Source organism: Mchenga conophoros, linkage group LG4 (assembly GCF_057382185.1).
Source record: "Mchenga conophoros isolate Kocher_MC1m ecotype Shallow Benthic linkage group LG4, M_conophoros_male_GT1.1, whole genome shotgun sequence".
In the NCBI taxonomy this organism is placed as follows: domain Eukaryota; kingdom Metazoa; phylum Chordata; class Actinopteri; order Cichliformes; family Cichlidae; genus Mchenga; species Mchenga conophoros.
In genome coordinates, this window is record NC_140529.1 from 20,903,119 (window position 1) to 20,927,439 (window position 24,321).

Sequence of the window (24,321 nt, forward strand, 5' to 3'; positions counted from 1 at the left end):
CATAATTTCAGCATTGATAACATATCATCTTGTGAGGGAGGTCTATACCTTTCCAAGGTGACAAGCATGGGTAACAGGGAGTTAGAAGGTAGTGTATTGTTACAAGCAGTTGATATAGGAAAGACACAAGCTCAGCTAAAGAAGCCATTGTGAAGATTCCCATCAGGTTCAGGCATGGGCACATTTGGGATTGTGACAACATTTTAGCTTAATGTGAAAAAAATAACCTGCTACATTCTGTATGAGGAAAATGTTTTTTTTTTCCTCAAGAATTTCAGTGCTAGTGTAACAAACTTTGCCCAGAAGGTGGCAGCATTGTTTCTGAGCATTACCTTTGTGAAGTTATTGCGTTTGCCTTTATAGGTAATTGAATGGACACGCTTCCCTAATCTGAACGAATGCTGTCACAGTCCGGGCTTGTATAGATGAAGTTACAGACCTGTGGCCTCGGTTTCAGCACGTCAGTCTGCCTTTAATTTTAAAGGATCGGATGCAGGTAGAGTGTTACTTCACTGGAGACAGGCAGTACCTGCTCATCACGAAGAGCCTGGGAACGTTTGATCTTGCTCTGCCGGTAGTACTCCATGATCATCATGGCGGCATAGATTTTCCCCACTGTCAGGTCGGTCGCTGCAGAGAGAATGACAAGTTACCCTGCAGGATCAGGCTCTTTGGTCTTTGAGCATGAGGAATGGTAGAGAGGTGTGAGGCAAGCGCACAGGAAGCACTTGCATACATGAACATACGAGAAAATAGTCTTTTCACTGCCAGGCTGATTAAAAACTTCAGTTAACTCTAAAAAACACTTCTATGAGTCACAAGTACAATGCTGTATGTTAGATTTGGATTGTTGATTGTCATTTATGCTTAGAAATATTTACTCATATATGCTTAGAAGTGTATATAATCATTGGTGGATTGAAAGGATGTTTCATCCTAAAGTAACAGCTCTGTGTGTTAGGGAGTGCATCCGTTCTTCTAGAGTGTCCTTGGTATAAATCACATACTCCCTAGGAGAGTTTATCTTTTCTTGTTGATTTATGGTATAGCAAGCACACGTATATCTGTTTAAGTATAAGAGCCCTTTGTTCAGATGGACCGCTAGACTCCTGGCACCAGCTTTGGGGAGTCTTCACAGGGTCACATCTGGACCCCACACACACACACACACACACACACACACACACACACACACTATTCTTTGTTCACATGTATACCTATGTAAGATGTCATATGTTAATGACCCTATGCATATTCATGTAACCACAATAAAAGGAGTGCTATGGGGAGCCTGGCTGAGAGTCTGACGGAGGCTAGGTGGTGGGACGACACTCGGCCCCAGCCAGATTTCCCTCATGCATGAGTAAACCAGCCTGCTTGTGTCTTGCTTTGCAGTGTAATTATATTGTCTTCAACGTTCCAGCGGATAGGTACAAGCTACAAACCTATCACTGTAACTGAACAATCTCCTTCTGATATATGGCTCGTGTTTAGTGTGTAATATTAAACAAACTGTGGTCTCCAGTAAAATGATTAAAATTGTTTAAAAAGAGATACAATCTGTGCACATCAAGGCATCACAGAATGAGAGCAACTACTGATTTATACTTTCCTCAATATAGCTAATGGTAAAAAGAGAGATTTGCCCCTAGTCTAAAAAGCTGCCTGCCACGGAGTGAAAAGACATCTGTAGAAGGTTTATCTATAGTAGGACACCCTCTGATCTCAGGCACAGAAATGGGTAGAAGTGTGAATGTTAAGGAATGGTGACTCTTGCGTTTGTGAGTTTAAGGAGGGAAAAAAATGCAGTATTCATTTTGTAATTTTGTGATTGCAAATGAATACTTTACCGCCACCTGTTGGACACAGATGGTAGCTTCAGTCTTGTAACCCTGAACTAGCAAAAGTTCACAACTACCTTTTTTTTCTTGGGCTGCTGACCTATTATGGCCAACGCATGCAGAATTTTTCCATGTACTGTATTGTAGCATGCAAAGAAAGCCCTTTAAGTGTGAGGCAGCATTAAAAATGCCAAAAAGCAACACAGCAGTAGTTCACAATCATAGCAGGAAGTCGCTGCAGCTAGCCCGAAATAAATCATCAGGGTCTGTTACTGTCATTATTCATTTGATGGAGGGACGTGAGGAAAAGTCAGCTGAATTTACGTCATGAGTGAGTCAGAGAGGAAATACGCCCAAATGCATAAGAAAGTACACTCTGTCATTCTCCGAAGGAAAGAAGTTTCATAAATATTATTACAGGAGGAAGTTTACCCTCATTAATGATTAGAGAGCACTCTTGGCAATTCCCGGGCACAGAGCCAGCCATCCCCACTCTGGCTGCATTGAAAAAGCAGCATTGGGTATCCATACTTACAGTATTTAACCATGACAGAGTATTATTGAAAGTCATCAGGAAATGAAAATGCAGATACATTTCTTTAGATGGGAAGCAGTGATACGGGTAAAGAAGAAGAATATTACTTTTTTTGTCTCACTCACGAAGGTCTTAGAACAGATGGCCAAATCACGTACACGATGACGCACTCGAGACATTCTTATAGACATCCAACTGGGCTGTGTGTGGTTCAAAGATGGGTCTTCTAGGAAGTGACGGTCATAGCTCCTACAGTTCAAAGAGCAAATACGCTGAATGGCCTACATCGCGAACATGTGGCCATCTGCCACATGAAAGCATTTGCAAGAAGCTAGTTGTGGTGGCTCCATCTGGAAAGGGGTGGTGGTAAAGAACTGCAGCACATGCCAGGAAATGACAGGCTGAGGCTCCGCTGCTGTGACAGAAGCGGCCAGCCCCTGTGGCAATATGATGGGCAAGCATGACTTCCCCATGATTCAAGTGGGTATTTCACATTTCCATAATTTTTAGCTTCTTATGGATAACCAGAAGAAGTGGTCTGCAACAATCAACCAAAATTCATCCCAGTAAGCTCAGGTTACTTCTGAGGGTATGTAGCAGTTAACAGACTCCAGTTTCTACAGAGAAACAACAAGCAGAGCACTGCCTTTAACAAGTACGAATACCACCTGAAAGACTGAATCTTTGAACCAGTGTTGTAGTTTATTTAATGAAGTTTTTTTTCTCCTTGTTTTGGATAATTGGGGATTAGGGGAGGAGTGTAATGGATTGGAATTGCAGGAGACTGTATTATTGCACTGCCACCCATTGGACATTTTTGATATATTCAGTGATGATGGAGAAAGGGTTTTTTCAGTCAAGAGCTGTTGTCCTTGTGTAGTTCAGTCTCAGTCAGTTTTATTGATCTCCACTTCAAGATACTGCACTATTGCGTGGGTGTGTGGAGCTGTTTTGTGTCTACCATGCAGCTTGTTTCTGTGCTTCTGTTTTTTCATGATCATTTTCACACAATCTGAGTACTGATGTGTGAGACAGATGTGAAAGCTAATTCAGAGGGTGCAGCACTGGAAAAAGACTGGTTTGGAGAAGCAGACCTCAGGGGGCATGGAGAGGAACAATGGTGGAGCATTAGGTGGTAGCAGAAAATGGCACTGCTGTGGTTTACCCAAACTCTGGTCACTTACACTTGTGTGGTGTCACCAGCAAATCCAGATGCTTCTGGGAGAGGTTGGGCCAGATTGCCATCATCTCTTTCCTTAGCTCTGCATCCATCTGGTGTTTGTCGATACCACCTAGACATATTCATTAAAAAAACAGAAGCATGCACACACATGCAGATACACACACACATGTATGGACATCCATGCCCAAGTATGAGAACACAAATGAACACAAAACACAGAAAAATGCACATTAAGAAAGTTTACCCATACACACAAAATTACACACATTGTTTATAGCCATTCAGATTGAAAGGAAAAGGGGGAAAAGACATACAAACATGGAAACAGACAAACAGAAAAAAAAAAGGTTCCTTTTATTAGTCATGTAATTAATATAAGCTCACAACTGAAGTGAAACACAAGCAATCAACTTTGTGAGCTACATTCAGTCTCACCTTCAGCCTCACGCTAAATCTAGAAAAGTTCTACATATAGAATCTAAAGCCTTGGAAATAACAACACATCAGTTGCTGTATAGAGGATTGAGCATCAAGAAGAGTTCGAAGTTTCTGGTTCAGCACAGAAAAGACAATTCTGCTTTGAGGATGTTGGGGTTAAGAGAGAAGGAAGAAGAAAGCATGTGAAAATGTGACAAGTGAAAGTCAAATTGTCCGTACCCTTGGCAATCTTTATGTCCAGCGCTGTGCGGATCAAGGCCATGAGAGTGGAGTTGAAGTGGACCGTGTTGTCATCAGCCACGGGCAGATCCATACGGAGCAATCTCTGCGAGGAAGCCAGTCAGGCAGTAAGAACATTGAGGAGAAGGTGGGGTGCATGTGGAACCTCCAGGTGAAAAGGGGGAAGGGCTCTGAGCTTGTAGCAGGGAAGGAGAGTGGGTAGAAGGGAAGAGGGGGTGGGTTCGGAAGTTGAAGGAGCTGTGCATAGCATCTGCAGCAGGCCCTGACTTTGTCTGTCAGCCTATAGTGGCTCAGACTTAAGTGTCAAATTAGGCGCATATGTGATTATGAGTGCTGAAGTGACAAGAGAGTCGTAGTAATGCCCAAATTCTTGTTCATTTTTAAACATCTAAGTCACAAATTGATTAGTGGAGACTTTTTTCAGAATCACATTCTTATTTGCTTCATAACTGTCCAGGAACAGGCTGAGCAGCAGTTACTATTATCCAGAGCTCCCCCTAGTGCTTTGGAGGTTCACAGTGAAAACAACAGAGACCAGATGATAAACCAATAAGCCAACCGAGGGACTGGTCTAAGAAAGAGGAACACTGTGGTTTTTGTTTATTGGTTTTATCCTTTGCGGGTCTTGTTGGTTAGTAACAAACACACACGAATAATACGATTTACATCAACTAACAGAGTGATGTTCATGCATGTTTGGTGACAAAAGACAACAACCCGGCGACATCCAAGACATGCAGCGCACCATGCATCTCCCCCGTCCCCACATTCCAAAAATATGCCTCTCCTTTAATCCGTCTTTCCCCCCAAATCCTTCTTGCGCATTCCACCCCCATGCAGCATGCAATGCAGGCACAATATGCCTCACAGGACAAGCAGCTGTGCAGCTGTACACAGAAAGCATCCTCTGTTGGCGACATTAAAATGAGTTTGTGAGTTGCTTTAATGTGGCTGTTATCGGAGGCATTAAGAAAAATAGTAGACAATGAGGCTACGCTGACATTTTCTGATGTCAAATGTGTGAACAAATGGGTATAGACTCGAAGGGTTAATAGGTGAGAGAGAGCAGCGTTCTGTGGAAAAAGAGGAAAAAAAACAACAACAACAACAAAAACAAAAAAAAAAGCCCACCATGGAAGCGTTGTTCTGGTGCTAAGACGCGTAATGATTTTTCAGGTGAACATAATCCAGGCGTGTGTAGGAAATATGAGGTGAAGCGAAATATTTCTTCTGCCAGAAAACAGATATAATAAGAACTGAAAGGGAAAGCTTAAGGGAAAGAGATGATAGAGAAAGAAAAATCAATAGGTTATGAGCTGGAGCACATAAAGAGAAAAAGTGACCGAAAATAGAAAAATAAAAGTCAAAACAATGTAATGTAAAAAAAGAAAAGGAATCACTGCCATACTTAGTTGGCTGTGTCTGTAAAGGGAAAAAAAATAAAGCAAGCAGTCCTGCCTGAAAAGCCATGCTGTCTCTCTTCAGGAGAGAATAGATCAAGGGTTAAAAGCAGCGACACTAAAAGGATAGCTATTAGGTGGACTGGATGGAAGGTCCTAGTTAAGATTTAGATTCGCCTGGAAAGCAAATTGAGACTTATGCTAAATAAATTTGGATCTAGTAATATTTATCAGAGAAGACAAAGATGCTCAACCATGCATAAAAAGCATTATAGAATGCTAAGCACACCTACCAGGATACATTTTGGTATTTTTACTTTTACATTTCAGGAAGGAGGCTCATAGTTTGAAAGTTTATAGGCCCAAGTTGGATGATGGCGGGTGTTAAACATAAAATGTTCAATTAAAAAACAGAAAAGTAGAGAGTTAAAAAGCTTGGGTCAAATAGCACATTGTATCAGATCACAACGTCAGCAATCTTGACTTCTTTTATGTAATCGGATAAACGTGTTTAATCACATGCAGCTTTAAATCATGTAAATTCTCTGCACTATTTGCCCCAGCTCTACTGGAAGAGAAGTGGGAGGTGGAGAAAGCAATGGAGTGATCGTCTGTGCCTACAGATTGTGTGGCTTGCTGCCTCCTCAGGCTAACAGTAATCTGAAAAAGATTTTTTTTAACCTGATCACGTGTAGCATGTAATGTAAATGTGTTATTAATGTTTAGTATATTCTTAATCTAACGGTTTGCATGATATCCATTGTACCTGTATTGTACTTGACAAATAGGGCATGTGCAGGAGTGATGCGGTGGTGTTGGTGGGGACTGGCCATGCAGGGGGGAAAGTGAGGGAGTGTACATGTGTGGAGAAGGGAGCAATATGCAGAGATAATGGGGGGGGGGCTGGAAACAGAATAGAACTGCATTGACGACAGAACCAAAGGACAAAGAGAAGATTGGACTTGCAGATAGAAAAGGCTGCTTGGGGGCTTGGAGCTGCTACATGAAGGGTGACAGAAAAAGAACTGCTTCTGTATGGCAACCAAAGGCTCTCTGAGGAAAACACATCACTGACACAAGCCCTTCTGCTCTCTCTACCATGAGAAGTAACAGAAAATATCTGTGTAGGTTGATATGACCTATTTCTGTGTGTTTCTGTGTATGCGTCTACCTCATCCACAGGATGGAACGAGTCAGAGGACATAAGTCTAATGGACCTTCCAAGCCCTGCTGCACACGCATGCTTCTGTGTAAGTGTATGTATTGAAGGGTGCCTACATGTGTGACACGTTTATCTGCTTAATAGGTGTCTTAATGTCTTCATACAGCATTGATCTATACAGTTAAACGAGGACACTACTAATCGTGAGGTGTGTGCCTTTTGTGCTTTTGTGTATGTGAGCTGTACACGGTGCAAATGAGCTGAGAAGGTCCCTCTTTGTCATCCCCTCCTGTGGATACAGACCCCTTATCTAAACCCGTCAACCTAACCATCCTGCTACCTCCACCCACAAGTCCCACATCACCACACAACGTCACAACACCGACCAGCCCACCCCCACTTTCCACAAAAAGAAACAGGAACAGAACCAAAGAAACAATGACACTAAAAGTTTACACCACGTTGATAATTTAAATCATTGTTCTAGATAGCCTTCCCCCCCAAAAAACCCACATCACCCATAGAAGACTTGGGTGAAGATGGGGGCCTTTCTGACCTTGTAGGCCACCCGAGCTGGACACCTCTTCCCGAGGCCTAGTGGAGGACTCATGTGCCTCAGCATGTCATACATTTCCCTGCAACTGATCCTGCCACTGCATCATCAGCCATGCCACCACCCCGTTAACAAGAAAGAGAGAGATGCAGATATTCCAAGAAGGAGAAATACAATGGAGAGAGAGTGAAAGAGTAGCAGAAAAGATTTTAGAGAAAGATAGACAGAAAGCAAGAGAGAGAGAGAGAGATGACTGAAACAATGTTTTAAAAAAAAACAACAACAGAGAGACAAGGTTATTGGGAGGATTTGGAGAGACTGTTTTGGCTGTGTGGCTTCTCTTTGAGTAACAGTACTCTCTAACAGGTTGTCATATCAGAGAACAGGGTAAATGACAGTGGATAGGGAGGCGAGCAAGAGGAAGAATTTAAGGAATAAATATCCTCTTGTAGTATCAGAAGATAATTCTGTGCAAGAACAGAACAGGCAGAGCCTGACAGCGGGCGCCAAGCTGCTCCTGCTCAGACAGGAGAGGAAAAGGAAGAGGAAGGAGTGAGGGAAGAAGTGTCAATGCAGTTTCTGTCGTTCCCCCAACCCCCCAACAACCAAGAACAATGCAACACTACAGTGGGCGACCGTAGCTTGCTACATTATAGCCATGTCTCCACAGCAAGCAAAAGGAAAAAAAATGCTCATATATTAAAAAAAAAAAAAAAAGATTATTTTTTCCAACATGATAAAACGCCTTGATGTGAATTACCCCTCCCTATTTCGGTTAATGCATTTCGCATGCTTCTCTGGGTGTCTGCATTGTCCCGCACATTCTCTCGGCAGTTCAGAATGCAAGTCGATAATGGTGGAAACAAAGTTGTAAAGTTGAAATGAAGAAGAAAACAAAGCGGCATTCACTCCATTCCTGGATGCTGTGGCTAGCAAGAGTGATTTAAGAAGTTTTGTTTGAATGGAAGTCAAACCTTGCAGGCCACCCTATGGGGGCATTTCTTGCCTAAGCCAAGAGGCGGGTCGATAACTCGTAATAAACTGTACATGTCCTTATAATGTATGCGCCCGCTGCAAGAAGAATACAGGGAGTTAACAAACACGCGCACACACACACACACACACACACACACACACAAGAAAAACACATGCACGCGCACACACACAGGCACACACATCAAGAAAGAAGAGGGGACATTGGGAGGAAGAATACAAGATTGACAAGAACACAGTATCTGGAAATACTTTACAATATAGAAGAACTGTAAAAATTGACTCTTACGACATCGCTTGAATGCACTTATACAAACTCTACATGCACATACAGAAATAGCAGAAACATAACTGAATGGCACATTCTGTTTAAAGTTGTCCTAAACAGTGCCTTCTTATTGTATTCTCTTCTTCTTCTTTGTTTATTACTTGGTTTCCTTAGAGGTTAAAAAATAGCATGTTAGTCTCAAGAAAGGCAATCCTAACACAACTGTACAATAGAAATGGTGCACAGCATATTTATTGCACACCATATTATTTGTATTTTCTATTTATAGTAGTGCATTCTATAGGAAGGCATGAGGGAAAAACACAGGCACTGGAATACAGATACCATGAAACTTAGCATGTCTACAATATACATTTGGACTACACGGAAGCTTCAGTTTCGAGTGTAGACGTTGCCGTGTTAAGTTTTTGACAGTATACCGATTCCAGAAGAGGGAGAGTGTTAGGAAGGGGTGAAGGGAGTTTACAATAAAGGCGAGGACAGAGTGGGAGGGGTTGTACGGTGTGAGAGAGATAACCAGATGTCTGATGAGGTTATACTCAGATCCGTTACAGCCCCCTTGCAGCTATTTCTTTAGTAAATTAATGTTTTAAAAAGCCGATGCTTGTATGTGTTCAATTCTCTTGTTCACTGTATCACTTTAAAAAAAAGTCTTCACACCAAAAAAAGAAAAGAAAATCTCAAAATTAAGGAGAAGTAGCCGCTTTAACTTCTTGCGTCTCTCTGTGTGGGCAAGCTTATTAAAATATAGAGAAAAAGATGCATTAAAGGTGTCTAAATATCAGGTTTTAAATAGTGTCTTTGTTGTTGTATGTACAAACTCTTAAAAGTATAATTTTATGAATATATGTGCAAGTACTACATGTGTAAACAGATCTGTTCCTTGTGCTTGTGCCTCTTTACACCTGAGTATAGGCGTTATATAACTCACCAGGCAGCAGGGTCATACTCCGCCCATATCCTGACATACTCATCCAAATGGTGAGGTCCTAGTATGGATGAATCTCTAGTCAGGTACTCAAAGTTGTCCATGATAACAGCTACAAACAGATTCAGCATCTACGCATGCATGCACACAAACACACACAGCGACACACATACAAACAGAAAAGTTACAAAAAAAGTTACAAACAGCCACTGATTTCACAAAATCACTGGTTTAATAGCTGTGACGTGAAATGCTAATTTACTTAATCAGCTTTAACTAAAAGATGGACAATTTTATGTTATTGTTAGTCTTGTTATGTCTTATTATGTCATATTACGTTATACCAAGTTATGTCATGCAATTTTACGATATGTCAGGTTACAATGTGGTATTTCATGTTACGTTATGATATACTATATCGTGATACATTATGTTACGATGTTATGATCGGTCACATGATGTTATGTTAAGTTTTGTCAAGTCATCTTATGTTGTGCTGTCGTGTTATGCCATCCCTAGTTATGTGTATGTTATAATGTGTTTTGTCATGCTGTGTGACATTGCATTGCACTGTGTTGTGTCATGTAATGTTATATTATGTTATGTCGATCAGTAACTGGGATAACCCGGGGGCTCACCAAGAATGAACAGAAGAAGATGAACGACACAAAGTAGAGGTAGGCAAACTGGCTGCCACAATCTGGATCTACATTCCCTGACTTGAGGTCACAGTCCTTACCCCCAAGACACGCCAACATGATCTCGTGCCATGCCTCACCCGTTGCACTCCTTCAAACATACAAAAAGATTATTTTACCTATCCAGAATTGAATGACCTCAAGAGAGACTGGGGCATGCATGGAAATGTATATTATAGGTTTACAGAGTTACATATAAAAGCACCTAAAGAGAAGCATAAGAGCCTCTACAAAGGTCCTGAAGTTGTTATGTTGGTTGATGGCACTGTCTCCAACTTCTTCAATTGCAATATTCCCAAACAGCTGTCAAACACAATGATACTGTTAAAAGTGAAAACTAGACGATGGTTGTTGATCGCTGAACATTTAGTCTTTTTTGCCACAAAAACATACAGGAACAAAGATTATAAGTAACAATCTGAAACTAAGACATAAATCCCATTTTGACATTTTTGTAACGTTCCTTCTCTTGCTATTATACTCCAAATATGATCACTCTTTTCACTATCATTTAGTATGCTGCACTCCTCGTCATTATAGTTATACTATAAAATATATTTAATGCATCCCAGCAGCACTGGAGCAAGTTTTAGGTTGAGGTTCTCACCCACCTGCATCCCAATGATGGCGTAGATGAAAAACAGCATGGCAATGAGGAGGCAAACATAAGGCAGTGCCTGAAAAGAGACACAATAAATGTTAACTAATAAGCTAGATCCTGCATCTATCTATCTATCTATCTATCTATCTATCTATCTATCTATCTATCTATCTATCTATCTATCTATCTATCTATCTATCTATCTATCTATCTATCTATCTATCTATCACCTGGTGGAATATCTCACAATTAATACAGTGGGGCAAAAAAGTATTTAGTCAGCCACCGATTGTGCAAGTTCCCCCACTTAAAATGATGACAGAGGTCAGTAATTTGCACCAGAGGTACACTTCAACTGTGAGAGACAGAATGTGGAAAAAAAATCCATGAATTCACATGGTAGGATTTGTAAAGAATTTATTCGTAAATCAGGGTGGAAAATAAGTATTTGGTCACCTCAAACAAGGAAAATCTCTGGCTCTCACAGACCTGTAACGTCTTCTGTAAGAAGCTTTTCTGTCCCCCACTCGTTACCTGTATGAATGGCACCTGTTTGAACTCATCATCTGTATAAAAGACACCTGTCCACAGCCTCAAACAGTCAGACTCCAAACTCCGCCATGGCCAAGACCAAAGAGCTTTCGAAGGACACCAGGAAAAGTATTGTAGACCTGCACCAGACTGGGAAGAGTGAATCTACAATAGGCAAGCAGCTTGGTGTGAAAAAATCAACTGTGGGAGCAATCATCAGAAAATGGAAGACATACAAGACCACTGATAATCTCCCTCGATCTGGGGCTCCACGCAAGATCTCATCCCGTGGGGTCAAACTGATCATGAGAACGGTGAGCAAAGATCCCAGAACCACACGGGGGGACCTGGTGAATGACCTGCAGAGAGCTGGGACCAAAGTAACAAAGGTCACCATCAGTAACACACTACAATGGCAGGGAATCAAATCCCGCAGTGCCAGACGTGTTCCGCTGCTGAAGCCAGTGCATGTCCAGGCCCGTCTGAAGTTTGCCAGAGAGCACATGGATGATACAGCAGAGGATTGGGAGAATGTCATGTGGTCAGATGAAACCAAAGTAGAACTTTTTGGTATAAACTCAACTCGTCGTGTTTGGAGGAAGAAGAATACTGAGTTGCATCCCAAGAACACCATACCTACTGTGAAGCATGGGGGTGGAAACATCATGCTATGGGGCTGTTTTTCTGCCAAGGGGACAGGACGACTGATCCGTGTTAAGGACAGAATGAATGGGGCCATGTATCGTGAGATTTTGAGCCAAAACCTCCTTCCATCAGTGAGAACTTTGAAGATGAAACGAGGCTGGGTCTTCCAACATGACAATGATCCAAAACACACCGCCCGGGAAACAAAGGAGTGGCTCCGTAAGAAGCATTTGAAAGTCCTGGAGTGGCCTAGCCAGTCTCCAGACCTCAACCCCATAGAAAATCTGTGGCGGGAGTTGAAAGTCCGTGTTGCTCGGCGACAGCCCCAAAACATCACTGCTCTTGAGAAGATCTGCATGGAGGAATGGGCCAAAATACCAGCTACTGTGTGTGCAAACCTGGTAAAGACCTATAGTAAACGTTTGACCTCTGTTATTGCCAACAAAGGTTATGTTACAAAGTATTGAGTTGTATTTTTGTTATTGACCAAATACTTATTTTCCACCCTGATTTACGAATAAGTTCTTTACAAATCCTACCATGTGGATTCATGGATTTTTTTTTCACATTCTGTCTCTCACAGTTGAAGTGTACCTCTGGTGCAAATTACTGACCTCTGTCATCATTTTAGGTGGGGGAACTTGCACAATCGGTGGCTGACTAAATACTTTTTTGCCCCACTGTAAGTGCCTCTATTGGTCTTATGAAAATCCCTCCATGGACTCCAGAAATTTCTGAAAACCATTGTTTTGAAATCCAAGTTAAAAGTTTAACCTCAAACATGCAGTGAAAATAAATATGAAGACCTCCGTCCTCTCTTGGCTCCTTTGTATGATACACATACAGTGGGGCAAAAAAGTATTTAGTCAGCCACCGATTGTGCAAGTTCCCCCACTTAAAGTGATGACAGAGGTCAGTAATTTGCACCAGAGGTACACTTCAACTGTGAGAGACAGAATGTGAAAGAAAAATCCATGAATCCACATGGTAGGATTTGTAAAGAATTTATTCGTAAATCAGGGTGGAAAATAAGTATTTGGTCAATAACAAAAATACAACTCAATACTTTGTAACATAACCTTTGTTGGCAATAACAGAGGTCAAACGTTTACTATAGGTCTTTACCAGGTTTGCACACACAGTAGCTGGTATTTTGGCCCATTCCTCCATGCAGATCTTCTCGAGAGCAGTGATGTTTTGGGGCTGTCGCCGAGCAACACGGACTTTCAACTCCCGCCACAGATTTTCTATGGGGTTGAGGTCTGGAGACTGGCTAGGCCACTCCAGGACTTTCAAATGCTTCTTACGGAGCCACTCCTTTGTTGCCCGGGCGGTGTGTTTTGGATCATTGTCATGTTGGAAGACCCAGCTTCGTTTCATCTTCAAAGTTCTCACTGATGGAAGGAGGTTTTGGCTCAAAATCTCACGATACATGGCCCCATTCATTCTGTCCTTAACACGGATCAGTCGTCCTGTCCCCTTGGCAGAAAAACAGCCCCATAGCATGATGTTTCCACCCCCATGCTTCACAGTAGGTATGGTGTTCTTGGGATGCAACTCAGTATTCTTCTTCCTCCAAACACGACGAGTTGAGTTTATACCAAAAAGTTCTACTTTGGTTTCATCTGACCACATGACATTCTCCCAATCCTCTGCTGTATCATCCATGTGCTCTCTGGCAAACTTCAGACGGGCCTGGACATGCACTGGCTTCAGCAGCGGAACACGTCTGGCACTGCGGGATTTGATTCCCTGCCGTTGTAGTGTGTTACTGATGGTGACCTTTGTTACTTTGGTCCCAGCTCTCTGCAGGTCATTCACCAGGTCCCCCCGTGTGGTTCTGGGATCTTTGCTCACCGTTCTCATGATCATTTTGACCCCACGGGATGAGATCTTGCGTGGAGCCCCAGATCGAGGGAGATTATCAGTGGTCTTGTATGTCTTCCATTTTCTGATGATTGCTCCCACAGTTGATTTTTTCACACCAAGCTGCTTGCCTATTGTAGATTCACTCTTCCCAGTCTGGTGCAGGTCTACAATACTTTTCCTGGTGTCCTTCGAAAGCTCTTTGGTCTTGGCCATGGCGGAGTTTGGAGTCTGACTGTTTGAGGCTGTGGACAGGTGTCTTTTATACAGATGATGAGTTCAAACAGGTGCCATTCATACGAGTGGGGGACAGAAAAGCTTCTTACAGAAGACGTTACAGGTCTGTGAGAGCCAGAGATTTTCCTTGTTTGAGGTGACCAAATACTTATTTTCCACCCTAATTTACGGATAAATTCTTTACAAATCCTACCATGTGAATTCATGGATTTTTTTTTCACATTCTGTCTCTCACAGTTGAAGTGTACCTCTGGTGCAAATTACTGACCTCTGTCATCATTTTAAGTGGGGGAACTTGCACAATCGGTGGCTGACTAAATACTTTTTTGCCCCACTGTACACTGTACCTTTAAGCACAACAATGCTACCAATGTTAGGAACAGCTTCCTCTAAAAGAATTGCTGGCAGCCAATTTAAAATGAATAATGCCTTTTAACAACACGTTTTACAGCTTAATATAAGGTTCAAATCAAAATCAAATTCTTTTTTTTAATATACTTTTGCACTGCACCAAAACCTCTTTTGTAAAAGGAAGGGATCTATACAATGAATACACTGCACTGACATGTAGCGTCTACACATATCAATGCATGTGATTTTTCAGGGTAATAAGCTATATAATTGGAAGCAAACCTTGAAAGACTGAACGAAGGTCCAGAGCAAGATTCGGATGGTTTCTCCCTGTCTCAGCAGTTTGATGAGACGAGCTGCTCTGAACAGCCTTAGGAAACTTAGGTTGATGAAATTATTCTACAATACAGCCACAGTATAACCAGAGAAATGGGGGAGTTGAGGAAGGGAAAAGCAAGGGAAAGAGAACAGAAATAAAGGATTGTGAAAAGGGAACAAGAGGGGGGATTGGGGAATGGAAAGGGAAGGAAAATAGTTAGTCGTACTTCAAATTATGCAGGCAATCTTCCTTACAGACGAATAAAAAAAATGAGAAGAAAAACAGTCAAATCCAAATTAAAGAAGATTCAAACTCAATACAAATAATAATAAAAAATATCAGGAGCCAAACAAGTCAAAGCAAACCAAACTCAAATCAGCAAGGCTCCAAACAAGCTTTTCATATCCAGTAATGTAGAATCAAACCATACAACACAGGGGAAAGGAAATCATCCAGATCTAACCAGTTTCATCCAATTGGGATATATGTTTTTAGTAATTGTGTTAGGACTGGTGAGGAGTTAGAGTGCAGGGACTTCAGGACACTTCTTGGAAAGACAACCAAATGCACTAATTCTCCGAAGGCAAAATATGCAACGTTTCAAATGAAGCAAGCCGCAGCATGCAGATGTGAACCAAACACAAGGCAAAGCAGCCAATGCAAGGCAAGCAAAAACGGCAGCTCATGCACCATCCAATAGGACCGACTGCCAAAGTCATGTGACATACAATAGTGATGTCACTGTCAAATAAGAGCAGAGGGTGGTTCAAGGACCAACAAAGGTCATTACTACATAGGTGAATTTCTTTAGGTTACCATTTTCCACTCTCATCAGACTGAACACGTGACTAATAAACTGTACATAGTTTAGCAGATAAATCTATTAGACTGCAGGTTGAGATGTGAAGTGCTCAAAAGTAACTGGTATCAGCACATGCAGGCTTTATTCAATTACTGCTTATATTGCATTGCTGCATGTTTCTGTGTGTGTCTGTGTGTACAGGGGTTTCTGCCAGTGGCATGCAATGGGCAACATGCATCACTTGTTCTTCCTGCCACTGTCAAAGCTTTGGATTTAATATGTTGTTACTAGAAACACTCTCCCAGCAACTTTTATACATATATGTGGATAAATTTTACCATCTACTGTAGTTTCTAAAACCCAATCCTTTACAAACCGAATATTAGTGTTGAGTAAAGGATATATTTCAGCACACGCTTGTGGAGATATACAGTGACTAGCTGGGAGATAACAAACGCAAATGTACAAGTTAAGGGTTCAGAGTGATCATAGCAAAGCAGTCAAGCAAACTGTACACATTCCAGAGCCAGAACGTTGACTGGGATGCAGCTGAAACACATGCAGTAAAATAAGATCTCCAAAAAATTACAAACCATCTACATGTGGATGTTGCAGAGTTATGGTTTATAGCAGCAAATTTTTGGATTATTGGTTGGTTCGAAGAACAACCAGAGAGATTGACCAAGCCAGTTGTCATGGGTGGACACAGAGGAATCATAGTGCATTTTGATTGGATGGAATCACAGCAAGTAGTAGGTGTTGAGGGGAGAAGGGGATTGGAGAAGTAGATTACAGTAGATCGTCGTTAAGTTTGAGGACGATTTAAAGAAAGCATGTGAAAAGATAAAAACAAGAAAGAAATCAACAGTCATTCAAAGAGAAATTAGCACAAAGGTAAGTGTCTGTAGATTTTACACATTCATAATGCTGATACCAAGAATCAAGGCAGCATGAAAAAAGAAAATACATGGATTCTAAAAATCCATGACTGTATGTCGATACATAAGTGAATGAAATCTTGAGTAGAAATAATCAAGACCAAATGAACAAAGATTCACGCTCTGTACCAATTAATAAATAAATAAACTAATAAATAAATAATAAAAAAAAAATAACCAGGAGCTAAACAAGTCAAATCAAACCAAACTCAGAAATAGAAGATTTTCCTATCCAGGCAGGTAGAAACAAACAATACAACACAGGGGAGAGGAAATCATCTAACCATACTCAATCAATTGGGATCTATATTTTTATAATAATGGTAAGATTGGTGAGGCATTAGAGTGGAGAGACAACAGGGCATCTCTTTGAAAGGCACTAATTCTCAACCTTTCTAATGAAGCAAGCTACAGTACTAAGATGTGACCCACATACAAGGTAACCAAAAACTCATACACCACCCAATAGGACTGACTGCCAAAGTCATGTGATATATAGTAATGATGCAACTGTCAAAGAAGAGCAGAGGTGGTTATAATAATGTAATGTTTGCAATGTAGGTGGATTTTCCACGTAGTTGAGGCAAGAAATATACAGAGCACATAGCCTCCACTTATTACGGCTTATATTGCATTATTATAAATTGTTAAAAAAAAGAGAGAAAAGCCTTTCAGTAGTAATTGTTACATTGGCTCTTGATTCTTGGTTACAGCTGCAAATACTCTACAACTCTGACTTCAACATTATTGGGGATAGTTTTTGAATTTCTTCTTAAATTAATTCTGTCCAAGAAATGGCTTCATCTCCTAAATACAGATTATGTACAGGGAGTGCAGAATTATTAGGCAAGTTGTATTTTTGAGGAATAATTTTATTATTGAACAACAACCATGTTCTCAATGAACCCAAAAAACTCAGTAATATCAAAGCTGAATGTTTTTGGAAGTAGCTTTTAGTTTGTTTTTAGTTTTAGCTATTTTAGGGGGTTATCTGTGTGTGCAGGTGACTATTACTGTGCATAATTATTAGGCATTATTAGGCAACAAACAAAAAACTCACTCTCATTTCATCAGTCTTGACGTTTCAGCTTGTGTGTCTTGTTCAGTGGTGGTCGTCTTTCAGCCTTTCTTACCTTGGCCATGTCTCTGAGTATTGCACACCTTGTGCTTTTGGGCACTCCAGTGATGTTGCAGCTCTGAAATATGGCCAAACTGGGTGCAAGTGGCATCTTGGCAGCTGCACGCTTGACTTTTCTCAGTTCATGGGCAGTTATTTTGCGCCTTGGTTTTTCCACACGCTTCTTGCGACCCTGTTGACTATTTTGAATGAAACGCTTGATTGTTCGATGATCACGCTTCAGAAGCTTTGCAATTTTGAGACTGCTGCATCCCTCTGCAAGATATCTCACTATTTTTGACTTTTCTAAGCCTGTCAAGTCCTTCTTTTGACCCATTTTGCCAAAGGAAAGGACGTTGCCTAATAATTATGCACACCTGATATAGGGTGTTGATGTCATTAGACCACACCCCTTCTCATTACAGAGATGCACATCACCTAATATGCTTAATTGGTAGTAGGCTTTCGAGCCTATACAGCTTGGAGTAAGACAACATACATGAAGAGGATGATGTGGATAAAATACTCATTTGCCTAATAATTCTGCACTCCCTGTATTCCTATCAATACCATCTGTTATTCAGAGTTTACTTCTTACGCAACAAGAGTCTTTTCTTAAAATATGTCCCAACAATATACAAAGAACATTTGTACCAACCTTCAAATATTAGCTTTAGGTTGAGTCTCTCTGATTACCTTCTGTATGTAGATTTATACAAATGTACTATTTTTGGGGTTCTACGTTTAAATAGATTTTTAGGATTGAACAAGTGTTTCACAAATGATGCTCAACCCAGTTTCATGCATCACATAATAAATGCACTGACACACAATTTCATCTCCTTAATGGACATAGTGAGGTAATACAACATTTGAAAAATCTGAATGCAGGTCCTAAATAAACTGAATTAACTCATTTTGTTTACTTGGTTCAGCGTGTCATTACAGGCAATTTGGTGCAATATTTAGCAAAAATGTAATGCTGCACACCAAATCTAGGGCACTCATTCATCATTGATCTTAATATACCCATAATGTTGTTGATGCTGTTGTTGTTTCAGGTACTTCTGATGCAGTTGCAAACTGATGCACCCACTGACCACCCTAATATTATAACAAACTAAAAGGCTGCTTGGAGAGGCTATGGCTCACTATAGGTAATCAGCATGCTTCCTGCCTTCCTGCCTGTCAGTGGCTCGGCACTGGTTGGCTGTATTCCCATCCCACCAACTGGGACAATTATATAAGACTTTCAAGAGATACTCATGCATGACTGAGCAACTCAACACTGGCCTCTAACTCATGCTCTCTCCTTACTCCTTGTCTTGTCTACTTAATGTTTTTTAGATGGTGAGGCAGATGTGAAAGTCCACAAACACATTCTGAAGTTCACCAAACATACCTCAGTCATGCCTGTTTAAGAAAGAAACATGCTAATGTAATATCACATCTGTTTGCTTCCAGTTTGACTTTTCAATACAGGAGTGTAAAACATAAACATCTGTACACAGACACCTCAAAATCTGGTACTTACCCCAAGCTCAGTAACGAGGATGTCTGTAATGCTGCCCAGAACTGTCACACAGTCAAAAATATTCCAGGCATCTTTGAAATAATTCTGTGATCAGCATAAGAGAGAGGGAAAAAAGAAGTACAAGAAAGCGAGAGAAAGAAGAAGAGACGAGACAGGGACAGAGAAGAACAACGAGCAGGATAAAGGAGAAAAAAGGAGGATATGAGGTGACATGAGGCAAGAGTGACACAGTAAAAAGCAGAAGAACATTGATGTGGCAAGGAAGCAGACAAAGAGTAAGGAGGGGAAGAGATAAAGATTGACAGAGAAATTGAGCAACGCAACGGGATGGAGCGCAGACAGATCACATGAAAATAACAAGCAAAAGGATGTATAAGTCATATTTAAATGAAAAACCATACCAAGGAGAAAAAAAAGTAAGAAGTAAAGAATTAGAAAATGAGACAAGGACAGAAAAATACAGAAGGGGAACAAGAAAGTGGAAGAAAACAAATGTCAGTGTAGGACAGGAACAGGAAAGAAATTAGATGAGACAAATTGACCATCAGTGAAGGGACGCTGGAAAGATACCAGCACACCAGGGACACATTGTACTGCATCACAAGACTATAACATCCATCAAACAACACATATAGTACAGCAAAAACCAATTTGAATTTCTTTCAGTTTCAAAACCTTTTAAAAATTCTATTATAGCCCTCCATTTATAGATATATATGCAAAAAAAATTTCAATCTATATTTGATTAGAGATTTTCTAAAGCATTCTTTCAATAAGTGGGGACACTCAAAGCAACGAGTCATGTAATACTCGGGACAAAATGCTAATAAGCCTCTGCTTCTTTGCTTACCCACATATTGCCTGGAGCCAAATTGTGCATTAGACAAGTGGAAGGACCAGGGGAGAGCAAGGGAGGCGGATATTAAAATAAACCACTTTGACACACACACACACGCACGCACATACACACACACGGACACTAATATCTCTGAGGGCTGGGATTATGTGTGCTTACGACATGCCTAATACGTACATAAGTTTATCCATGAATCAGAGCTGATGCTGTCTACTCACCACCCGCTCTCTAATCTTTGCTTCTCTTTTGGCCGCCTATATGTCACTCACTTTCATTTTTTCAGTTAATATATTATAATCCCACCTCTGTCCTTTATCACCTCCCATTCATTGTCAAACTATCTCGTCTGTACTTTTTTCTCTCATCTGCATCTTTTGCCGGTAAAATAACTTTATCACTGATTTTTTGTAGCTTCTGATTTGTTTAAATTTTTGGTTTTGTAACTGAAAAACAAATCATTTGATTATTGCCAACAATCCGAATAGCATTAGACAGTGTAATACATAGATTGGTGGAGAAAGTGGGGGATACAGGGTAATCTAGTTGAAAGTCAGGCCCAGATGAAGAGCTGTTTTTGGCTGTAAACGTTTTCAGTTTTTTGTTTTGTTTAGTATATGGGCATTCTGTTCATTTTAAATGGTAAAATTCATTCAATACAGAAAAAAGGCACGAAAATAAATATGTATATATGTTCTTATTGGCTTCTCATATTTTTACAGAGCAGTACATCGTCGCCACACATAAACCCAGAAATACTCACCAGTGCTCCAAAGGCGATGATCTTGAGTACACACTCCATGGAGAAGAGGGAAGTAAACACTATGTTCAGGTTGGCTAACACAGCTTCATAGGTGTCGGAGGCTCCGTAATACTGTAAACAAAAACACACATAGGCAGTACCTCTCTCAGAAAAGCAGAAGTATTTGAATCATTCCAGACTAGTAAAGGCTGCTTGTATTTTTTTTTAAGGCGCAGGCAACAAGAGCTAATGGTATAAATTTAGACGTTAAGTTCAGCAACTCGGTGGCTGTCTTGGTGTTTATGTTGTTCTGTGCGTTACTTATTCCTTGTTTGGAGCTTGCAGGCCTTTACCTTCATCATCAGCACGATTGTGTTGAGCGCGATCATCGCCATGATGGTATACTCAAATGGCGGTGACACCACAAACTCCCACATACGGTACTGAAAGCTTAGCTTGTTTTGTGGCATGTGGCGTGTCAGAGGCTTGGCGTTGATGGCAAAGTCTATACAGGCTCTCTGTCAAAAACAGCAGAAAAAGACATTTTCGGTTTGCATCGTGCCTTTCCATCATGCAACGCTCCAGTTTCGGAATCCTTGCTCACCTCATTCTTTTCTAAACTGTAATCTTCCATCATCTTGTCGCCTTGTTCCTGGAAAGTGATGATAATGAGAGCTACGAAGATGTTGACGAAGAAGAAGGGGAAGACCACGAAGTACACCACGTAAAAGATGGACATCTCCATCCGGTATCCTGGACTTGGGCCCTGATTCTCGTAAGTCGCATCGACCGAGTGTTTCAGCACCCTGAAGTGACAGTGAAGTATTGTTACAGGTTGTCAATATCCACACTTGCTCTATTTATGAATGAATATATTCACATATAGGCTACTCACTGCGGCCACCCCTCTCCAGTAGAGACAGTGAAGAGGGTGAGAAGGGCCCAAGCCACATTGTCGTAGTGGAAATCGTACTTCTTCCACTCCCGCTTCTGCGCCCTCACTTCGTTATCACGTTCGTACACCAGATACTCGCCTCTGAAAAACACAAAATCAGCACAAGGACTGAAAGGAAAAAAACTTATAAACGTTTGCATTAGGTATGACACAGAGGATGGAGAGGAGACACTTTAATCTTTAAGGATTAAACCAAAAGTTATGCAGGTCACCAGGACATTTTCACAGCGCAAGGTGAAAGGAGTTGGATTTTTTTTCCTGACCTGCAGTCGCGCTCAAATTCTTTGGATTCATCAGTGCAGTAAAAAAAACGCCCCTTGAAGAGCTGAACAGCAACCACAGCAAAGATGAACATGAAGAGTAAATAGACAATCAGGATGTTGAGCACATTCTTCAGAGAGTTCACCACACAGTCAAACACAGCCTGAGGACAAAGCAAGAGAACAACATAATATTAGGGGGGGTTAAAGAATAATAGATGATGGTAGATCAGGGTGTAATTTGTTTAATTTTCTTGGTTGTTGTACTTACCTTAAGGTAGATTTCATCAATAATCTGTGTAAAAGTGAAATATAAGTAATGGAGTCTCTTTGCTGCGCAAGCGTACCTTGAGTTTGGGAAGTCGTTTAATAGTCTTTAGAGGTCGTAGCACTCTCAGTACCCTCAGCGACTTGATGGTGCTGATGTCTTTTCCCTTGCTGTTCCCCCTACACGTGTTTACACACCAAAAACAAAGAAGACATACATGTACACACAGGAGAGTGAAAGTTACAAGTCTCAGCAGACTTAGTATACGCAGCACATGAAAGCCTTAATCCTCTCGATTCCAAAATGGCGATGGGCAGCCATTTCTTGATGGCATGTGTGTCCGAGTTAACTCAAAATCAATGAGTAACTACGTCTGGGTTAAGTGCATAGCAACGCATGCAGCATTGCTATCAGATTACGCTTTAGCCTTATTCCTAAGTGTGAGGATAACATCGTAGCTACATGCTAGAATTAGGTGGGGATTTATAACTAGAGTACATGCTATGGGAACAACTGATATCATTCCTGTCTGAATGCTATCTCCCTTGTGTAGTGTTTTGCAATGTATTTCAATGCCTTTCAAAAACACTAAAGCCTCAGTTTGCCCATGCGCAGTTAATGGTGAAATCTGTTCATGCTGCATTGAAACCTTGCTTTCCATGCTGCAGTATTTCTTCTTTTAAGCAGCAGTTTGAGGGGTGGAGAAATTTATTCTATAGAGAGACATTTAGAGAGAGAGAGTTTAGCTGTACTCTCAGCGAGAACAAAATTGTATTCTGTCGTAGGGCAGTTGAGTAAGAGGAGCAAAGCAAGGGGCTCTTCTGCTCGTCACCGTAAATGCGTTAAAAGTTTTAACACATTTTCAAAACGCCTTCAATTTCAAGCATATGCCACAATTTGGTAGTGTTGTTGTGCTTAAAAATGGGAAAAACTTTTTAAATGAACAAGCCAAACTCTCTCTTGATGACTCATCTAGTTAATTTCTATAAGCTCCAGGATTAGCTTGTTTCACAGCATTGTTCAGACAGCATGGAATCTTGTCTTGCATGGTTTTTGGCCAAGACAAAGATTTTATAAAGCATTTCCCAATGAAATGCTGAGCCAAACCTCTCTTTGTTTTTTTTCACTTTGGCAGTGTAACTGTCCAGGCACATATGCCATAGAGTGTTAAATTATAATAGACCTCAAAGGCTATGTTCAGACTGAAGACATGGCAGATTTGTTCCTTAAATCAGATGTTGTGATCAGACTTTCCTTATCTTCAAGTGTTACAGTCGGATTTGTGCTTCCAGACATTACCAACCTAGCTTTATGGGTTTCTGTGGTAACGCCATAGGTATCTCTCTAGCTATAGCAAGTAGCTTAAGATCCCTAGCTACTTGCTATAGCTTCCAAGGTGAAAGGTGTTGTTGTCCAAACTTTCTGAATAGGTTTCTGTAATCTAGACATGTCAAATACTGGATTTGGGCTGGCACTGTGTACAAGGCTGCAGGAGCCTAAAGAAACAATGCAGGAGTTAACTGATGCTGACTTTATGTAAACTGGCTGCGATTAGTTTAATAGAAAATTTGACTGTAATTCAAATGCCCTGATTTTAACAAATCCTCACATATCCAGTGTACAGATCAGGGTGAAGAGGTCACTGAAAGTGATCCTTAGGGGGGCAGCAGCTGTGTATACAGCTGCCTGTGTCTTACAGCTGTTAGACCAGATGGCAGACTGGTGGTGGCTGTGTGTGTATTTGCACACAACCACCACTAATGTGTGTATCTGCATGAGTGTGTGTGTGTATGCAAATCACTGTGTCTGTGTTTTTATCCATCTTTGGTTAAAAGTTTCTTTCTTGATCATGTTCATATCCATATTTATTGAAATAAAAATGTGTGGAAAAACCTGCAATTAAAGCACAAATATCTCCTTTGCATCTGTGTGAATCAGCTGAGGACCTGACAGAAGTTAAGATGAGGTTTAGTTGGGTTTGAGTCCGAGTTGTTCCATGGTGAACAATGGATTTAAAAAAAAAAGAAAAATAATATAGACAG

The 24,321-nt window shown here is 40.9% G+C and overlaps 1 protein-coding gene across 9 annotated transcripts in view; it reads right to left on the reverse strand.

Annotated features, from left to right (window-relative positions):
- The window catches only part of cacna1aa (calcium channel, voltage-dependent, P/Q type, alpha 1A subunit, a), a 90,323-nt gene that overhangs the window by 12,318 nt on the left and 53,684 nt on the right, over positions 1-24,321 (reverse strand). For all 9 annotated transcript variants that reach the window (XM_085270930.1, XM_085270923.1, XM_085270927.1 and 6 more), the window contains 16 exons: positions 22,359-22,458; positions 22,015-22,175; positions 21,692-21,832; positions 21,401-21,602; positions 21,150-21,314; positions 20,818-20,928; positions 19,202-19,285; positions 14,774-14,890; positions 10,872-10,937; positions 10,466-10,563; positions 10,201-10,351; positions 9,566-9,693; positions 8,327-8,423; positions 4,217-4,322; positions 3,561-3,668; positions 530-630 (listed from right to left, as the gene is read on the reverse strand). In XM_085270930.1, the coding sequence (XP_085127056.1) occupies positions 530-630; positions 3,561-3,668; positions 4,217-4,322; positions 8,327-8,423; positions 9,566-9,693; positions 10,201-10,351; positions 10,466-10,563; positions 10,872-10,937; positions 14,774-14,890; positions 19,202-19,285; positions 20,818-20,928; positions 21,150-21,314; positions 21,401-21,602; positions 21,692-21,832; positions 22,015-22,175; positions 22,359-22,458 (1,936 nt within the window). The remainder of the gene's footprint in view (positions 1-529; positions 631-3,560; positions 3,669-4,216; positions 4,323-8,326; positions 8,424-9,565; positions 9,694-10,200; positions 10,352-10,465; positions 10,564-10,871; positions 10,938-14,773; positions 14,891-19,201; positions 19,286-20,817; positions 20,929-21,149; positions 21,315-21,400; positions 21,603-21,691; positions 21,833-22,014; positions 22,176-22,358; positions 22,459-24,321) is intronic.